The sequence below is a fragment of the Lissotriton helveticus genome, chromosome 6 (assembly GCF_964261635.1).
Source record: "Lissotriton helveticus chromosome 6, aLisHel1.1, whole genome shotgun sequence".
In the NCBI taxonomy this organism is placed as follows: domain Eukaryota; kingdom Metazoa; phylum Chordata; class Amphibia; order Caudata; family Salamandridae; genus Lissotriton; species Lissotriton helveticus.
Window position 1 is genome coordinate 1371190342 of NC_136067.1, and position 20754 is coordinate 1371211095.

Consider the following 20754-nt stretch of genomic DNA (forward strand, 5'->3'; position numbering starts at 1 on the left):
TCACACACCACCACCATCACAAAAAATATATAGACACCTAAACGAGCCAGACCAATTGGCTTTGCCCAGAAGTGGGTTAGCCATTGAAAGATTGAGCCAAACTTGAGCCTGGCGCCTGACTCTGGCTCAGCTTGAGGTCTTTTGGAACCTCTAACCTTCAATGGAGACCATGAGACATGGAGAACCAGGTTTGAATTCAGCCTTGGCTCAGCATCCTGTGGATTCCGGCAAATCTCTGTGTTGAAAAAAATGTGTAAAGTAGTCTGTGGTGAAACAAGCTCTTAGGTCCTTGGGCAAGCTTTGTGCAATGTAAAACTGCCCCAGAAAAAATGGATTTGTCTCATCACCCAATCTCATCCTAGAAGAATTAAGGACAAAACATTAACGTTTGATATCAGAAAGAAATACTCATGTAGTAGCTGAATTTCACAGTGTGACAATGGAAAATGTGGGATCGATCCTGACTTTATATCTTGACAAAATTGTATGATTTTAGGCAAATACTTTATTTCACCCAGACTTTTTTTGTTTATTATCAGTTATAAGAGCACCATCAAATACATTAGTTCAGTGTGTGCGCCGTACTAAAACCTTTATTTAATAGCTTATAATGTTGTTCCTTCTATAATAAGATTCTAAACAACATGTATGGCACACATCAGGGGAGACGGTGGTACATGTGTGTAGAGCCACTATTTTCACTGGGTGGACTCCGTCTAAGAAGTTGAGCCCTAGTGCAATAGGCTGTACTTGTCCTGGTGTAAATGTCCAATACGGGGACACGGCAACTGCACATTATCTGCTTTCTTTTAGAGCAGCAACGTGTAGGCAGTGTGGGGCTTTTTAGTTTTAGATTCCAACTGGGCAGCTGGCTGGACGTAAAACAATGGTCAAAGTTAAGTTGCCATCAGCCTCTTTTAGTTTGTATGATACTCCCTAGAAGCGATCTGAGTCTCACACATAGATGCCAGTGCAATGGGAGGGAAACAAAGGAGCTCAGCTTAGTATCACTTCTTCACTTCACAAGTCCTTAGGATAAACTATGATTTGGAGGCAAGCGTTTGACTTAGATCAGTGCCTGCAGATAAGAGATATGTATGCAATGTAAGGAGTATCAACAAGATGGCGGCGGGTAAGGAGCTCAACGAGTGAGCTCAGGGGGCTAGGGATCGAAACTTTTTTAAATATCCCTGATTAGACCATGCTAGACCCACCATCTGAACATACCGCAAAGCACAGGATCACGCCGGCTGAGTCGATGTAGCGGATCACCGGAGGAGCAAAGACGGGTGCACAGGACCGCAGGAGTCTGATCCGACGTGGACGTGCTATTAGGCGTGTCCTAGTGCCGTGCTTGACCCCAATCGCTGGAGTGCCTAGCGCCAGCACCAGGACGACCCTCTCCGGCATTGAGGAACGGGACATCTGATCAGGCGCGCCCACAGACTGTTATTGGCCCCGGTCGCTGGAGTGCCTAATGCCAGCACCCGGAGCACCAGGACGACCCCCTCCGGCATCGAGGACCGAGACGCGGGAGCAGTCCCGATCTACGCCTATGATCCCCGAGCTGCAGCCTTCCTCGGAGCGGTCTCGCTCGGCGCCCAAGACCTTCACACTCATGGGGGGAACAGAGAATCCCTGAAGAGCCACATTGTGCTGAGGTGAGCCCCCTCCCATCGCCTGACCCCGCGCTTCTCTCTGCACCTGCCATTTGAGCCCTCTAGTGAAGATTCTACTACTGTGCTTGCGCTTGCATGCTGAGGCCAGCACACAGATGGACTGATACAGAGGAGCATATAGCATTCGGTAGATTCGGCTATACGCTCTGCTGTCTAGCAACTGTGCACTTATTTGGCCCTCACTCTTGAACTGTGTCTGGCGACCACGCTTTCATGCGGAGGGGCAATTGGAGCAGCGCACAGAGATGGACCGAGGAAGAGGCACACACCGGTGATTTAGATGGTCACACCTCGATGAACAGCACATGCCCCACCATCTTGTGCCTAAACTATGCTTCAAATTGAGTAATTAGCTATATGGGAAACATAAAGATAGGACTACTCACTAGATAAAGAAGCAGCCATCTTGGAACGATTAATATATTATGCAACCTCCACAAAGCGTGCCCTTTGTCCTCATGACCTAACACTCTAACCCACATATCGACTGATATTATTTCTCTCTACCTCAACCCCGTTTTGGCCACACATATTGGAACTGCAGACGCAGCCGGCTCTCGGGGCACTAGCAGTTGTAACAGAAAGAGGACTGCAAAAACACTCCAAACTAGGGCGGCCATCTTGAAGTGGCACCGACCAACTGTATTAATCTACATAAAACCTGTTTAAACCCACAAAGAAAGCTGTTTCTTAAGGATTCTCCCCCAACCTGGCCAATCCGTTATCTCCTATAAACTTCTACCATCCTAATGACTAGGGTCCTAATAACTGCTGCTTAATGATCCAGATCTCCCCAAGTGTGCCCAACCCTAGCCAACATGGTTGGTCCTGGTCTGACTGCCTCTGGGTCAAACTCTTACTCCCTGGTCTACCCCCTAAACTCTCAAAAAACGCTACAAAGCCTTCAAACACCTCACCATGAAAAATCATCCAGAGTCACTGATCTCTGACCTTCGCTTCTGTGCGGACAAAGGCACTGTCATCAACGACCTTGTTTTCTATTCCAGAAGAATCCGCCCCTGGCGCAATACCTTTTCGCTACTCCTCAATGTACGCTCATCCAGGAACATTCCCTACGGCACTAAGCTCACAATAATGCCCTCAGCAACTCTGCGAGCTGACCTCACCATCACCCTCTACAAAAACGGCATTGTAATAATCCAAGCTTCAACAAAAAACCTTGATAAATTTGCAGATCTCTTTACCATTCTCCGAAACCACGTGCATGACACTGGCAAGACGACCAACACCCGGCCTGACTTTAATCCCACCCCCCTGCCCAACATGACTAATTTCCCCCAAGCTACTTCTCCTAGAGTCTCCCACACAGTTCCTCCCAACCCCCCAACTCATCTACTGGCCTGGTCGCGGGGAAGACAACCAACACCCGTCCTGACATTCCTCCGACCCTCTTGCCCAACATGACTAACTTCCCACAAGTCACCCCTCTAAGAGCCTCCAACCCAGTCCCTCCTAACCCCCTTGCTCATCCACCAGCCTTGCTAACACTTCCCCCACAAGACCACGGGTCTCCTCCCCTCTATCTACCCCCACTGTCCCCACTGTTTCCAACACAGTACACCCTAATCCCCTCAGTCCTCCTACCAGTCTCCCCAACGCAATTGACCCGAGACCCTTGATCCCCTCCCTTCATGCTCCTCCCTCGGAATCCACAGTTTCCAACACAGCACTCCCTAACCCCTTCAGCCTTTTTACTACCTCCCCCGAACAAAATTGACGCGGGACCCGTGGTCTCTTTCCTTCATGCCCCCCACTCGGACTCTAAGACCAGTACGTCTTCAATGACTTTTGCTGATGCTAGTCAAGCTACCCCGCTAACACTCAATCTATCCCTTCTATGACCCCTAATACAACCCATCCTAACCCTCCCACCCCCCACAGATATCCACACTCTGCACTCCAGAGCCACCAAAATAATTCAGAGCATCCACTCCTCCATCCTGGATCAAACGAACCTCCTTCACCTCGCCAAACTCTCCTTCGTTAGCCTCATGCCTCAGCTGATTTCATCTTCCCCTCCCATCCCAGAGCTGCCCAAATGCCCACTACCGACATCCTTGAGGCTTTTTCGCCCTCATCCTGTGACCTCGCCCCACCAAGAAACTGGGGGTCTGTCTTCAGTAATTGTAATTGTAATATTATCCTTGTATTCCTCCATCCCTCTGGTACCCAGCACCCCCTCCCCCCTAATGTACAGTACTCTTGTGATATCCTGCCTATTGTATGACTCCCTGACTTTGTTAAGCGCTCTGATGTACAGTACTCTTGTGATTTCCTCCCTATTGTTTAACTCTCTGACTCTGTAAAGCGCTCTGATACCCTAACGGGTCAAGTTCGCGCTCTATAAAACACTAAAATAAATAAATACGAAATAAATAAAATAATAGTGTCTGATGTATCGATCCTTACCAGTAGTTTTTTTCTTTTATAGAAATATCAGCGTGACACCCAGGGTTTAAGTGGGGAAAAAAAAACCTGGTGGTGCTCTAAAAGGGGTGTGGCAAATTTCTTAAACGGATGTGGCCTATCCGAGTAGAGGCATGCTCTAAATCAGAGTTCTTCAATCTGTGGGGCGCGCCCCCCCAGGGGGGCGCGACACCATCTCAGGGGGGGCGCGCACTCCACACAAAGATCTTCGTGTCACAAGTTCAAATGGGAGGTGTCACAAGTTCAAATGGGAATTCTCCCATAACTGAGGGCTGGAGGGAGGAGGGAGGGGAAATAGATAAGGCAGGACGTGTGCTTTTGTCACGTTAAGAGCTAACAGTTAACCTTCCCAGGAGGGGGTTAATTGGTAGAGCTTGGATGCTTCAGCTGCAGTGGGAGGCAGGGTCTCCTCTGCTAAAAAAAACGCACAGACAGTCCTGTTCCTTTGCCTTCGATTTCAAAGCAGAGGAGACTCCTTGCCTCCCACTGCAGCTGAAAGGATGGGCTTTCCATGCTTTCAGTTTTAGCAAAGTAGACATCCTGCCTCCCAAAGCAGCTGAAGCATTTCAGCTTTACCAGTTTAACCCCGTCCTGGGAGGAAGCTCTTAGTAGAAAGGAGACAAAGTTTCTTTTACATTTACAAAGGCAGGCGCTGCATCACCCACAGGGCTTAAAGTTACCAACAGAAAAATGAGCCATGTGTTTTTTAAACAGCCTGCTTGTCTTGACACCAAATATGCTTATAAATAAACAGTTGTAATGTGATGTTTCTGTCTTTGTTCCATATTATTATACGTCATGGACCATTCAGGCAGCTATAGTACACAATTAAAAGTGCTACTATCTATATTTGCTGCTCAAAGTAGACAAGTGCTGACAATACAGCTTCAGGTGACTGTTATTTTTGTACCAACTGGGCCATCAAAATAATGAACTGGCAACCCTAACCATAAGACTGGAAGTTTGTTGGAAGATCAGCACATTTATTACGTCCACCCTGATCCCTGGTTAATGCCATAATAGCAATAGTTTAACATATCTGAAACCCTACGCTGCCGTCAATAACCTGCTGAGTTAGTTCAAGTGTCTGGGAATACACCCTGCATTCTGACAACTCGCTCTCATTCTCGCCCTTCACTTTCATGCTCACCCTGCACGCACAGTGATCTCCATGCACTCACACTGGTCACCATGCACTCACACCATTCACCCTCTCACCCTGCACTCACAGCGATCACAATGGACTCAAACTGATCACCATGCACTCACAACGATCACAATGCACTCACACTGATCATCATGCACTCACACTGATCACCCTGCACTCACAGCGATCACCCTGCACTCACAGCTATCACCCTGCACTCACAGCGATCACCCTGCACTCACAGCGATCACCATGCACTCACACTGATCACCATGCACTCACACTGATCACCATGCACTCACACCATTCACCCTGCACTCATAGCGATCACAATGCACTCACACTGATCACCATGCACTCACACCATTCACCCTCTCACCCTGCACTCACAGCTATCACAATGCACTCACAGTGATCACCAGGCACTCACACTGATCACCCGCTCACCCTGAACTCACAGTGATCACTCTGCACTCACAATGCACGTGTGCTGTTCACCCTGTACCACACCCTGCAACCACACCCTGCAGTCACAAAAGCACACTACTCACCCTGCAGTCATGAAACATTTCACTCACATGTCTTTCTTTCTGCTCAATGTGCATACTCACTCTCATAAGACCATCACTAACCATACATTCATTTGTCCCACTCTACACTTAAATCCGCACCCAAATTCATATGGTCACCACACTCACCTTGCAGTCACTCATCTTACCCTTCTCTCACACTGTCGCATAACTCACTGTGCACTCACATGGGCACTCCTACCACCCAAAAAGTGCAGAGGGTTAATGTGCCTGCTATAAAGAATGTGTACCATGCAGATCAAAGAACTGAGTGTGGGTAAACTATGAGTAGCGCTATAAAAAAATGAAATGTTTGCCAGAAAGGTGCTATAGAGAGAAGGGGTGCATTGTTGGTGAGTGGTAGTGAGGAAATTCAGGGAGAGGAGGAAATGGGGAAGGGGGGCCAAAACAGACCGTTGCACTATGTACGTCCAGTGCTAGGGCCAGCCCTGAATGGGAGAGTTAGCCCCCCGCAGTTCGGGTCTAGTTGCGCCCCTGTACACAAGTATGGGCATGTCGTTCCCCATCAAGGATTATGTAGTGTACCAGATGCCAGAAATTTCTGTCAGGTGGTGGGGGGGGGCAACAGCTAAAAGAATTCAGCTGGAGGGGCTCAAACAACAAAAGTTTTAAGACCTCTGCTCTAAATCAAGATAACTAGCATTGTGTGCTTAAGAAAATCATGACGTCACATCCAGCAAAGGATAATAAAATAGACAAAAAGGTATATTTATTCAGTATAAGCCATAAAATACCAAACACTTTAAAACATGTAAAAATGATTTACATTACTTAGAAATCTATTGCAGGATTTCCCAAAACCCTTGAAGATATTCACTGTGTCTATTTTGCTGGGGTTTCTCACAACAATTTTCCTCATCAGACCTTCTACCATTTGCCAGCCAACTCACACCACACCAGAATGGTGGGAGGAGTAGCACCTGGGTCTCAATAGGGCTGTGCCTGCCTGCCACAATGCTGGCTCCACCTCCTGCGGTGCGTCTGATGGCCCTGGCCCACGCTCACAAAGGAAGAAGAGGTGCACTGGCAGAGTGCACCCATCTGCATGTAGAGTACATGCAGATGTTTTTTTCCCGCCTTGTGCTGACTCAGCCAGCCTCCTGGAGCCACCCCCAGCCCATGTCACTCACAACCAGACAGTCAATACACAGCCAGGCAGAGGCACACAGAAATGTTGAACAGGAAAATAGCCACTTTCTAAAAGTGCTATTTCCGAACTTAGAATTTAAAATCCATCTTCACTAAAGGATGTTATTAAAGTCTGAGCTCAGGGATACCAGATTCCATATGTCTATCTTGCTGTTTTTGGAAGATACACAGGTAAACATGTTACACAGCATTCCCCATGTTATCCTATGGGCAAGATAGCCTTTCAATAGTCAAAAACGAAATTGGCAGTATTTCACTATCAAGACATGTTACCCACACTAGTAACACCAAACAAAAAACGAGATGTCTGGTCACCCTACCTTTGAGGCCCTAAAATAGAGCCCCCTTTCGCGCCCAACCCCCCCCAAAAAAAACCTGGGGGGGGGCCTCAGACCCCCCTCCACTTAAAACCCTGGTGACATCTTAAGAGCGCTGGTCGGTTGGAGGTCTGCTTGGTGCATGTAACCTAACCTATCCCTGTTTAAGTTACACACTGAGTCCCACGTCTACGTCTCTACAGTCCTTCCTCATTAATCTTTCGTTAATTTGACATAATTTGCTTCTCACTTTCATCAGCCGAGGCAAAGGAAGCGCAGACTGGCATGCATCTGCGCGGATTGATCGGGCTGCTACGTGGGAGCTGTCCATGGTGCTGGTGTATACGTGCAGTCGCTCTTCCAAGCATTTCTGGAACAGAAGGGAACGAATTAAGCCCGCCCTTGTATTTCCCACACACATCAACCCGGACCAGTGCTTGTAGTTAAAATCGGGTACTGTAGGTTTCACTGTAATTCAATTGCAAAACGATACCATTCAATAATCTGCCGTCTGCCTTGGCGCTAACGCTGCACTGAGATCTACCTGGGAGAGCACAGGGGCAGCCCCTTACCCCTGGTGCAGCAGTGATGTCAGCACAGACCCAGCCCATTCCCCCTCCTCCCACACACGGAGCATTGACTCAGCTCCGGGCTGCGATGCCAGGGAGAGAGGCGCATATGGCAGGGCGGGCCCTAGCCTACCTTTGATTTGTTTGTATGGTCGATACGGTGCCTCCCTGCCCCCTCAACCCGGCAGAGGAACGGAGAGAGGGAATCGAGCTTTCTTGCACCCAGCAGTGCGCGCCCCCTCTCCCGAGCAGCAATGCTTTAGCCGGGCCCGTCTCTCGCCTTCGCTTCCACCGGAAGGGACCTGCCTTGCCGCCGCTATGGATTCAGACTACCCGTCCTTCGAAACCCCCATCTGCAGCGAGCTGAAACATTTTTGCAAACGGATTAAGGATACGTACCAGGAACTGAAAGAGGACCTCACCCCCTACAAGGATGACCGCTATTACAGGTACGAAGGGGGTGGAGGGCTACAGGAAGACCCCTCGTGCAGGCCTATTTGAGTGGGATAGCTGATCCGGCAAATGCGTCCTCTCTCTCTCAGGCCAAGTGGCGTCACAGGCAGCGCTCAACCGCCGTTAACCTCTGTCCTCGCGGACGTTCCAACGGATTCGAACGCGCGTGAGGGGAGAGCGCGCGCGTGTGGCGTAATGAAACGGTAAAACATCCCTGCGTAGGGCCCCAGAGAGCCATGGTAGGCGACCTGCCTCGTTCCTCATTCCTTTTAACGAGGCCGCGTCAGGTGTTGTGGTGTTGTTAACCCAGCTCTAATAGAGAGGGAACGGCATCCACCCCCAGCTCCAGGAACCATCGGGCACTCATTGCAACAACTGGACAGCTTGTTTGCGAACGCCCGGCTAGGCCAATCCACTGAGGGAGTGACCTTGTGGTTTATGATTTAGAAATATTAAAAATGGTCGCCAAGAAGTACTAGAGCGCTGAGGTGGACCTAATCACTGCCAGACGCATGGATGTTCCCCAAAGGTTTCTGCCACGGTTAATGGTGGGGTTGGTTGTCATTCTCAAACGCGTTCAGCATGTACGACTTGACAGGAAAGAGACCAGAGCTATAAACAAGCATTGGAAATGCAATAGGTCTCGCAGCATTAGAGTTAGTGCTTTTAGAATTGTTTATGGTTTTTTTTTTAAATCTTTAGCATTTTTGTTTCCTGTAGGCAATGCTAAAGAATTACAAAGAAAAAAAGCCATAAACAAATCTAAAAGCTCTAACTCAAATGCTCCGAGACCTATTGCACTGTGTGAGGGTGAGGGGTTGAGGGTGAGTGAGGGTGAGGGTGAGTGAGGGTGAGTGAGAGTGAGGGTGAGTGAGGGTGAGGGTGGGTGAGGGTGAGTGAGTGAGGGTGAGTGAGGGGTTGAGGGTGAGTGAGAGTGAGGGTGAGTGAGGGTGAGGGTGAGTTAGGGCAATGCAATAGGTCTCGCATTAGGAAAGTTTGAGCTATTGGTCTTGTAAATGACAATTTTTTTATTTATGTGTTGTTTTTGAAAATAGCTAAATTATTAGCTTTGTCATTTACAATGCCAATAGTTAGAACTTTCGCAAATGTGACACCTATAGAATTTGTAATGCAACATGTTTTGTATTTACGTGACTTAGATGTATTGATATTACAAATAACGATGGCTTTTAATTTTTTTAATAATTAATACTTAAATAAAAGTCATTGTAATTTATAATGGCAATAGCTTAAACTTTTGTAAATAACATTTGTGAAGATTATGTTCAGTGTATTTTATTGTGACGAAAATCCAAGAACATATGTCAAATATTAACATCTTTTTGTTACATTTGTAATAAAGCTTGAAACATTGAGATAACATATTTGAACCAGTTGTTGTTGAATGGTTGAACAGATTGATGCTGTGGTGGAGCTCAGTGATGTTGTGGTGCCACAGAGTGATGCTGTGTTGGTGCTGAGTGATGCTGTATGCTATGCTATGTTTTGTTTTGCTATCCTATGTTTTGTTTTGTTATGCTATGCTATGCTGTTTTGTTATTCTATGCTATGTTTTGTTATGCTATGCTATGTTTTGCTATGCTATGCTATGTTATGCTATGTTTTGTTATGCAATGCTATGCTTTGTTATGCTATGCTATGTTTTGCTCTGCTATGCTTTGTTATGCTATGCTATGCTTTGTTGTGTTTTATTATGCTATGCTTTGTTTTGCTATGCTATGTTTTGTTATGCTATGCTATGTTTTGTTGTGTTGGTATGCTATGCTGTGTTTTGCTATGCTATTATGTTTTGTTATGTTTTGTTCAGCCATGCTATGTTTTGTTTTGTTAAGCTATGCTGTTTTGTTGTGTTTTGTTATGCTATGTTTTGTTATGTTATGCTATGTTTTGTTATGCTATGCTATGTTTTGTTTTGCTATCCGAAGCTTTGTTTTGTTATGCTATGCTATGTTTAGTTTTGCTATCCTATGCTTTGTTTTGTTACGCTATGCTATGTTTTGTTATGCTATGTTTTGTTGTGTTTTGCTAGGCTATGCTTTGTTATGCTATGCTATGTTTTGTTATGCTATGCTATGTTTTGCTCTGCTATGCTTTGTTCTGCTATGCTTTGTTATGCTATGTTTTGTTATGCTATGCTATCTATGCTTTGTTGTGTTTTATGATGCTATGCTTTGTTTTGTTATGCTATGTTTTGTTATGCTATGCTATGTTTTGCTGTGTTTGGTATGCTATGCTGTGTTTTGCTATGCTATTATATGTTTTGTTATGTTTTGTTAAGCCATGCTATGTTTTGTTGTGTTTTGTTATGCTATGCTATGTTTTGTTGTGTTTTGCTAGGCTATGCTTTGTTATGAGATGTTTTGTTATGCTATGCTTTGTTATGCTCTGCTTTGTTTTGGTATGCTATGCTTTGTTATGCTATGCTTTGTTATGCTATGTTTTGTTATGCTATGTTTTGTTATGCTATTCTAAGCTTTGTTTTGTTATGCTATGCTGTGTTTTGTTATGCTATACTATGCTTTGTTGTGTTTTGTTATGCTATGCTATGTTTTGTTATGTATGCTATGGTTTGTTGTGTTTTTCTATGTTTTGTTTTGCTATGTTTTGTTATGCTATGCTTTGTTATGGTATGCTTTGTTATGCTATGCTTTGTTGTGTTTTGCTATGTTTTGTTTTGCTATGCTATGCTTTGTTATACTATTCTATGTTTTGTTTTGCTATGCTTTGTTTTGTTATGCTATGTTTTGTTATGCTATGGTATGTTGTGTTGTGTTTTGTTATGCTATGCTTTGTTATGCTATGCTATGTTTTCCTATCATATGCTTTGTTTTGTTATGCTATGCTATGTTTTGTTATGCTATGCTGGTGAGGGTGAGTGAGGGTGGGTGAGTGAGGGTGGGTGAGTGAGGGTGGGTGAGGGTGGGTGGGTGAGTGAGTGAGGGTGAGTGTTAGAGCAAGGGTGAGGGTGAAAGGGTTGTGAGTTTGTGTATCCTATGCTTTTTTTGCTATACCATGCTATGTTTTGTTATGCTATGCTGATGAGGGTGTATGAGGGTGAGTGAGTGAGGGTGAGAGGGTGAGTGAGGGTGTGTGAGGGGGTGTGAGGGTGAGGGCGCCATGGGGCCAAACGGGGAACGCTGTGATTTGCAAACCTAGACCTAATAGCAAATGTTCACATTAAGTATACATTGAGTGGCAGACAACATCCATCGTACTCTAAGCCTTGCTAGTTTGCTTGGCAGCCTCTAGCAGATACATCTAAACACTTGTAGTAGGGAGGCTCAGCTCTTCCCTCCCCACAGTCACCGTGTGTGGGCAGGCGAGCCATTCCAGGTGCTCTTCAAACAGCTATAACATTGCTATCGTCTTCAATGAGCACGATTACTCAATGTCCTCACAGAACAACAAAGCCCCTAACAGGAAAGGTCTACACCACGGAAGAAATAAGTAATATTGCCTTAAGTAAAACAAAAACTAGCCATTGACTAGCAGTAGGAAATGCGAAGGAATCCGGCGCGTGACTTCTATGTGCAGTGTTTGCTAACAGAGCACGGCAGAGGCAGGGGCAAGCGAAAACTCCATTTCCTATTCTAAAACAAGTTTTCGTGTCAGGAAAAATAAACCGAGAACACAATGCGTTCTTCCCCGTGGAGGAGTTAAAATATTTCACTGCACCACTTGGAGTTACATACGCATTATATAGATCCATGTATGCACTTACCGGTCTCAGAGGAGCCTCTCTCAAACGTGAATGCAAAGAACGCTGGGAGAAGCAGTGTGAGAACAGTGGGCCCTTACATGAAAAAAATTTTGCAAACATTTCTTTTTAAAAAATTTACACCTTTAATTAACAAAATATGGGTTTAGGAAAATAAAAAGTCAAGAAAAGGCGGGTTTAGTATAATAGGGCTGCCTTAAGACGAACGTCACGGATGCATTGTTTGTGTCCATTAGTACGTGGCTCAGAATGGGCCCAGAGAGCTGCTCTGTGTGTACTCTCCCATCTGATCTTCATTAACTGTGGTAAACACTGTAGTGAGGTCAACCCTTCCCCTACCCACACAAAACGAGGCACTACAAGCTGCAGAGCCTGCAGCCTGTCCTTGGCATGTTTCAGAGAGAGACATACATGACGCCAGGAGAACCAGCACGGAGTGGCATTGGGCCCCAAACCTGAAGAGCTCCAAATATTCCCACGCTATCTTACTCTCTTGAAGGGGAACAAATGGCAGAAAGAGGGCCCTGGGGCCCCGCAGAACAGGAAGCACACAATCCAGGCATCGGGCACCTTCTGGGGATATGTAAATGGATTATGCAAAGGCACGGGATGACTTCCTCTCAAACGGGCAATTGATTAGCACGTCCACTCTAATCTGCAGCACCGAGGCCAGTCCCAAACACAGCGCAGCGGCGGCTGCATTTCAGACAAACATCATTATTTTTAATGCGCACACTGGTAAAAACTGCATGGGACAAAGTGAACAGCAGAAAGAGCATCAGATGAGAAAACCTGCCCGCAAACTAAAACTATGCCGTGCACTTTTAGCCAACGCACTTAAAATGCATGAAGGCAACTCTTCTGAAACAAGCTGGAGGAGCGGCGGCAGTTCAGCCGAACTACATAAAATGTGCTTCTGTCATACCAGAGAGTGCTCGGAGTCTAAACAGGCCGGGGCAGGAATTCCTGGAGTCAAATAATTTGAATGTTTACAGCGTGACAGAAAAGAGCTGCATGCGCCATTGTTGACTGGCCGCCGTGTTAAAAGTGAAAGCGGGTGCCGCGCTGAAACCTAAGCGGCGCCCGGGATAGGGAGGGGGCGGGCGCCCTTGTTGACTGCTATTAATGTAAAAGGGTGCATTTTCGTAGGTCTGCGCGTAATTTAAATTAAAAAAATAACCAACAGGCAAGCATAGGGTCAGATTGACAACATGCAATATTATCAAGTGTCAGAAAGACAGCTATTTCAAAAGAAAGAAAACAAGCTCTCGGCATTGCGTGGCGGGAGGGGGAGGGGGGAACGTCGAGGGCAGGCAGGATGACTCAGGGGAGGGGGCGGAGCGGGGCAGAGCGGCATGTGGGTGTGAAGAAGCCGGGCCTTTGAAGTGAAGCTAAGCTTCACTTCAAAGGTGTCGGAGGAATGCGGGCGGCTGTGCACGCGCTTTTAAGCTCAATGCACATGCGCATTGAGCTTAAAAGTCACGGGCACTGCAAGGAATCGCCACGATTCCTTGCAAGTTAGATAAAGAGTCGATGAGCCCCTATAGTCTCGCTTGCTCGATGCGCATGCGCATCGACAGGCGAGACCTAAAAACAGGCACTGGGAAAAGGGCACGATTGAAACCGGTCCTGTCTTCCCAAATACACTTCTTCCATTTTCCACAGTTTCCCTTTTCCACCGTTGTGCTCCATACAACAGCTTTATGGTTGCAGGTTTGCTTTTATAATTCAATTTGTACTTTAAGCAAAAGTGTTGTACATTTGGGGTAACCTACTGCCAAACTTGTTGAACGAGTGACATTGTACCGTTTATTCGTAATTTTTGAACGATTTCTATTAGCTGGGGGAAGCAATTGTTTATCTTTAATACAGTCGTGGAACCTTTTGCGTACATTAATTGACCAAAGGTCTGTCATGTCCTTCGAATATTCCTAAATACAGGTTTTTAAAACAACCCTCAACATTGTGGCTGCGCATCAAATAACTAGAGGTGGGCGAGCCAATATATTAACAGGGAGTTCAGAGCCAACTCTGGCTCAAAGAGACAGAACAGACGTTGATCTTTGAAAATAATTGCCATGTTAATCATGCAATAAACATAATTTGTAGAATATGGTACAGTGTTTTAAAATTTTAAAAAGTGTATTTGTTTAACACATGGAAGCGTTTCACCTTAGTACATCAGATCATCGCTTTGCATTAATTTAAAGTAAGAGTTTTTAAACATACAGTTAGAAACATACTTGCCCCCATGGTGATGACAATGCTATTATGCTGAGTGGCAAGTCAGTTGTCTTGTGTACTCTGTATGTTGAATAGATTCTTATTATAGATGGAGCAACATTATAAGCTACTAAATCAAACGCACATGTTTTTTGCACAGGTGCATTCTGAACTCACATATTTGAAAGTGCTCTCATATAGGATAATGAACAAAACAGGAGGCTGGTGAAATAAAGTCTTTGCCTACGATCACACAATTTGGTTTAACCAGGAAGCCGGGATTAAATGCAGATGTTCCAGTTTCACCCTGAAATTCAACCACTTGTTGGGTTTCTCTGACATCATTCTTTAATGCCTTGTCCGTAATTCTTGGAGGATGAGATTGGAGCTTCAGTCACAGGGAAAATCCCATTTTATTTTTTGCAGTATTAACATAGTAGAAATCTTGTTCTAGGACATCAGAGCACTTCACAACAGACCTAGAACCTCTTTAATAATGCAACATTTTGACATACTGCGGTCTCGATTTGTGGGGGGTCACTAGTTTTCACACAAAGTGAGAGGAGTGCCTATGAAGCAACATTGTTAAAGTGTTTCTATGCTAAACACAGTTCCACTAGGGAACAAGGGTCCAAGGGAAAATATTTACCGACCCACTACAGATTCAATCCCCAATGCCATACTAGTTCAAAAACACAAATGGAATCTGGTGGTCAAAACATAAGACTAAGGTAGGAGAAGTACGAGGAAATGCAATTGCTGAACATACAGTTCCCTATAAAATGTGTTACATCAACAACAACTATTCATTCAAGTGAACCCATTGCAACATAGGAAAGTGGCTATAGGATTTCGGGGTGACAAATGCAAAAACAACAGTTGATGGACAGAATGCAGAACAATGTCATACATTCACCCCAGTATAGAGATCTGGGCCTAAATCTATCGTTTTTTTGCTCACCACACCACCCCAATTCAGACATGGCCATATGCAAGTCAGCCTTGACCCTGTGCCTCATGGGAACAGTCCAGCCCGAACTGCCAAGCCATGTCTTCCTTGGACCGGAATCAAGCATCCTAGGACCGGTTTCTAGCTATCAGCCGTCTTCAGCCAGGATAGCTTGACTCCAGTGGTGTGGAGAGCACGGGACTCAGGTCTGAGCATACCCGTCCCACTCGGGGTGACAAATGCAAAAACAACAGTTGATGGACAGAATGCAGAACAATGTCATACATTCACCCCAGTACAGAGATCTGGGCCTAAATCCATCGTTTTTTTTTGCTCACCACACCACCCCAATTCAGACATGGCCATATGCAAATGAGCCTTGACCTTGTGCCTCATGGGAACAGTCCAGCCCGAACTGCCAAGCCATGTCTTCCTTGGACCGGAATCAAGCATCCTAGGACCGGTTTCTGGCTATCAGCCGTCTTCAGCCAGGATAGCTTGACTCCAGTGGTGTGGAGAGCACGGGACTCATGTCTGAGCATACCCGCCCACTCGGGTTGACAAATGCAAAAACAACAGTTGATGGACAGAATGCAGAACCATGTCATACATTCACCCCAGTACAGAGATCTGGGCCTAAATCCATTGTTTTTTTGCTCACCACACCACCCCAATTCAGACATGGTCATATGCAAATCAGCCTTGACCCTGTGCCTCATGGGAACAGTCCAGCCCGAACTGCCAAGCCATGTCTTCCTTGGACCGGAATCAAGCATCCTAGGACCGGTTTCTGGCTATCAGCCGTCTTCAGCCAGGATAGCTTGACTCCAGTGGTGTGGAGAGCACGGGACTCACGTCTGAGCATACCCGTCCCACTTGGGGTGACAAATGCAAAAACAACAGTTGATGGACAGAATGCAGAACAATGATATACATTCACCCCAGTACAGAGATCTGGGCCTATATCCATAGTTTTTTTGCTCACCACACCACCCCAATTCAGACATGGCCATATGCAAATCAGCCTTGACCCTGTGCCTCATGGGAACAGTCCAGCCCAAACTGCCAAGCCATGTCTTCCTTGGACCGGAATCAAGCATCCTAGGACCGGTTTCTGGCTATCAGCCGTCTTCAGCCAGGATAGCTTGACTCCAGTGGTGTGGAGAGCACGGGACTCACGTCCGAGCATACCCGTCCCACTCGGGGTGACAAATGCAAAAACAACAGTTGATGGACAGAATGCAGAACAATGTCATACATTCACCCCAGTACAGAGATCTGGGCCTAAATTCATCGTTTTTTTGCTCACCACACCACCCCAATTCAGACATGGCCATATGCAAATCCGCCTTGACCCTGTGCCTCATGGGAACAGTCCAGCCCGAACTGCTAAGCCATGTCTTCCTTGGACCGTAATCAAGCATCCTAGGACCGGTTTCTGGCTATCAGCCGTCTTCAGCCAGGATAGCTTGACTCCAGTGGTGTGGAGAGCACGGGACTCACGTCTGAGTAGCCATGAGTCACCATAACAATCCCCCTCTTGGGGGTAACTTCCTATGCTCATGTGGTATGAGTGACTCTAGCCTTTGGATATTTGGTATGGTCTCTGATCTCAATGAGACAATATCTGCCAATATGTAGATTACACAGGTCAGCACTAACCCTAGCCCACAAGAGTGTCAGGTCATCATCTCTGCTGATTCAAGAAGGAATTGCTGCTGTTCCACATGCTTGGCTTGCAACCCAGCTGCTCAAGAGAGCATTAACCCTGGCATTTATGTTTTGGTCCTAGACTTTCTTGTTGACTGGCTTTGATTTTGACAAATCCCTCAGTGCTTGACACGGGCCAGTTGCAGAGTGTGGGGGATCAACGCTGTTGATAATGTATGCGGATACCTCTGTGGCAAAGCCTGTCTTCTGTTGACGCACTTTCTGGGTTACAAGAAGTTGTTTAGAACACAAACCTTGGCTTGAAAGAACTATAGGTTTGTGGTCAATCGCTACTTACCATTGTTGATACAGGCATTGGAGGAAGTGCTGGCATCCTCAAAATATCATTAAGGCATCCTTTTCAGTATGGGGGTAAAGTTGCTCTGGTGTGGTGAGCGCATGTATGGCATAGACAAGGAATGCCCTCTCATTCAAATCCTGCATCTGGGGCAGGACAGAACCTAAACCTCTAAGCCAACTCTGGCGCTTTCTTGTGGTCCACATATTTAATAGTGGTGCCTAGTGATAGTGAATCCTCCATGGACTGAAATCTGGTTGAGTTCATTAGTCCATTCTGCAGGTCCTGGAACAGCCCTGTGAGAAATGTCAAATTCTTGATCAACTATTAACAGTAGATCATTAGCCCAGGAAACCTCTTACTTTTGGCACGAACTGGAGGCAGCTTTAGTAGCAAGCTTCTTCTTTGGGTTTGGGAAACACTACATCCTCTATGAAGTGATACCTAAATAAATCAATGCTAATTTGATGGGGTAACATACTGTGTCCGTTTCATATTAGTACTGCTCTGAGTCTGCATTGGTGTTGGTCAAGTGTGACTGTAAGATATAATGGCTAACTAATTCCACTAATTCCAAGTGCATCTCCCTAATGAAGTTTTGGAGCATATGAAATTAGTTGCTTATACTGTGGAAGGCTGACATAGGTCAACCACATAGTAATGTAGCAAGGTTATTCCTCTGAAGAAGAGGGCTGCCATATTAAACTCTGCTCTGGATTGTGGAGAATCATTATGACCTTTTTAGCTTGTATTTGATGTTAACACTGGGGTGATGTCTTGGACTAGGGTGCTCAGATAGCCACACCTAACCCAACATGTTCTTGGAATGTAGGCAGATGGGAACAACGATATGGAAATGTCAAGGACATCTACATCAGATGCAGTTACCAGTAATTTATGAAAAGGCAGCACTATAATAAATGTATACGCGATATCCCATAAGTTTCACAAATTCAAAGAATAAACAGTCATTAACACGAGAGTACAAACATTACTGTTTAAATGTGTTACATCCCTGTGAAGCACTGCCAGAGACCCCTCGTTGGCATTCAAGATGAGTACATGGCAGAATTATGATAGTTCTGACCAAATGCAGCAGTATGGACTAATCAGCATCAAAATCTCACAGGTATACTCTAGTGGACAGTCTTTTAGAGCTAGTAAAATGGCTAGCGGTAGTTATTGATCTGGTGGGTGGACTTTTGAAATAATCATATTGGTTGGCTCCTATCTCTGGTGATGTGGTTATTTGTCCATGTGAAGTAATTGGTTGATATCCATTCATGCCTAATGATTAACCCAATATGTTTTCCTCCTGTCCCTTGGAACCAGTTGATTGTTCCAGACTTCCTATAACAAAAGCTTTTATGCCTATCAATAATGAATATCCTCATAACATGTCAGGGTGTTCTGTCCCTTCAGGAAATGTTCCTACGCTTGGTTGACTAACTAGAGAAAGAGAGACTCTGGCAAGATATCTTGTTTGCTTTGAAAATCCTTGGAAGCATTTATGCTAGCACAAGCTAAACGTTTAAGACACTCTGCAAATGCAGCACCTCTTCACCTTTTTCACACACACATCAACTAAGCTCACTTAACCCTCTTGTGACATTGTTTATTGCTTAGACTAAACCATTCTTCTACCCTACACACACTTGATGCTGTGAGAAAATGGGAGCCAGTCTCTCTTCGATTCATGGCTCGCAGTCAATTGTGTAGCCCTTCAAATTCTTGGCACATTAGAGCAGCTGCTTCCTCAGTCAATAGAAGCACTTTCACTTCAATATATATTACATATCTTTCACACTCTCAGTAGTTTCCACATTTTCATTCGCTCTTATTCTCTCGTTCTTAAATATTTTTACTCCCATTTGATCTTTCATTAGCCTTCAAGTTAGCCTCAGTAAAAGCTAGTAATACGTCTTTTATCAACAATGGCATATTCACAATCAGCCTAGCCCTCATATTACAGGCTTAAGGATTTCATATTGTGTCACACAAAGTCAGGCAGTACATGACTGGATTTCTATCCATCATAATTTTACATTGGCATCTCCCACAATTCACGAATTCTCTTCAAATCCAAAGTGGCTGAATGAGGTAGAATTCGCTGTAATATAGATAACTGCTTTGCACATACTGTCCCCTTAGCTTCTGTCCCAACATTCCATGATTGATGACTGTGTCTATCTTCGATATTTTAAAGGATGTAACGGATGTTTACACAGCACCATTCACTCTTTCACATTTCAGAAGTGCATCCAGCAAATGAAAAAAAAAACTTTCTCTATGTTTTCTAACATACACCTTTCATCGTTTGTGTATTAGTGGCGCATTCAGCCTAATATTTTCACTTTATTTGGTGCTTTCCGCTTACACCATACCAAGAGGTGTACATGTCGAGCCCATCCATCCTGTGATATTCAATAATCCGCATTTGCCATTCTCACTTCAGCCTTCTCAGTTTGACCCATTCATCCTCACTGTCCAACACAGATCCGCCCATGCATTTTAATCACACTCATCCTGATGCATTAATACCATAATTTGCAACACTACTTGTTTCTTAAGTGTGTGCCTATGTAGCCATTTTTTAGACCAAGGCAATACAGTTAGATTCTAGATGAAAACTCCCTTTCACTATTGCACTTACAATTCACTGTCATTCTTGTATGGCATTTACTTCTTTCCACTGTTCTCAGTTTGCAATCTCAGTGAATTTGTCTGTGGGGTATGCAGCTGCTATCACTTTCTTCTAACTTTTGCTATTTCTTTGTTGGAGAGCCTTCTAATTTACTCAGCTGAAAACTAGTTGGTGTCCCATCGGGTTCCTTCATGTCTACTACCCCAGGCACTATTAATCGTCCCGCATCAGCCACTAGGTCACCCTTATGATTCACTACTTCCCCCTTGCTCTGTATTCCCATTCCCGCTGCTCCGGCTGCCTTCAGTATGTCCAATTCTTGTTGTTTTGTCACCAATACCACCTCTCCCACAGTCTTTCCCTTAGTGTGTTTTAGAAGGGTTAGTAGAGCTTCTTTAGTCTTGGGCGGGGGAGGTTGGGGGTAGGGGAGAGAAAACATTACTAATCAGTCATACCCTCATTCTTACAGTTATTGGCTGCATGTCAGGCCCCACACATTGTTTGGGGGGTAAATATGCAGTCTGTTCCATTTCCCTTAATTGCTCATTAGCTTTTTTGATGGTATACCAAGGCTACTAGTTTTCCTCAATGTTCATCGCACTTAGGTAAATCAAGTTCAAGTCCTCTATTAGCCAGTGGCGGCTGGCACAGTTCTGGGGTGGCGGGGGTAAAGAAAAATAAAACTTACCACCTTGCCTCGTCTCTCCTCTGTTGTCTCTCTCCGTCAGGCCAGAACAGGAAGCTCCTAAACTCATCTAAGCCAATTACAGCGCTGCCATGACAGCATGGGTAGAGTACATGCAAAGTGCGCATGACTGTTTGGCCGCCCCAGGACGGTC

At 45.3% G+C, this 20754-nt stretch overlaps 1 protein-coding gene across 1 annotated transcript in view; it reads left to right on the plus strand.

Moving 5' to 3' along the window:
• The first annotated feature begins 7962 nt into the window (after nt 1–7962).
• Nucleotides 7963–20754, plus strand: part of TMEM181 (transmembrane protein 181) — a 377932-nt gene continuing 365140 nt past the window's right edge. The window contains exon 1 of the mRNA XM_078649124.1: nt 7963–8348. Within this exon, the coding sequence (XP_078505250.1) occupies nt 8218–8348 (131 nt within the window). The 5' untranslated portion in view covers nt 7963–8217. The remainder of the gene's footprint in view (nt 8349–20754) is intronic.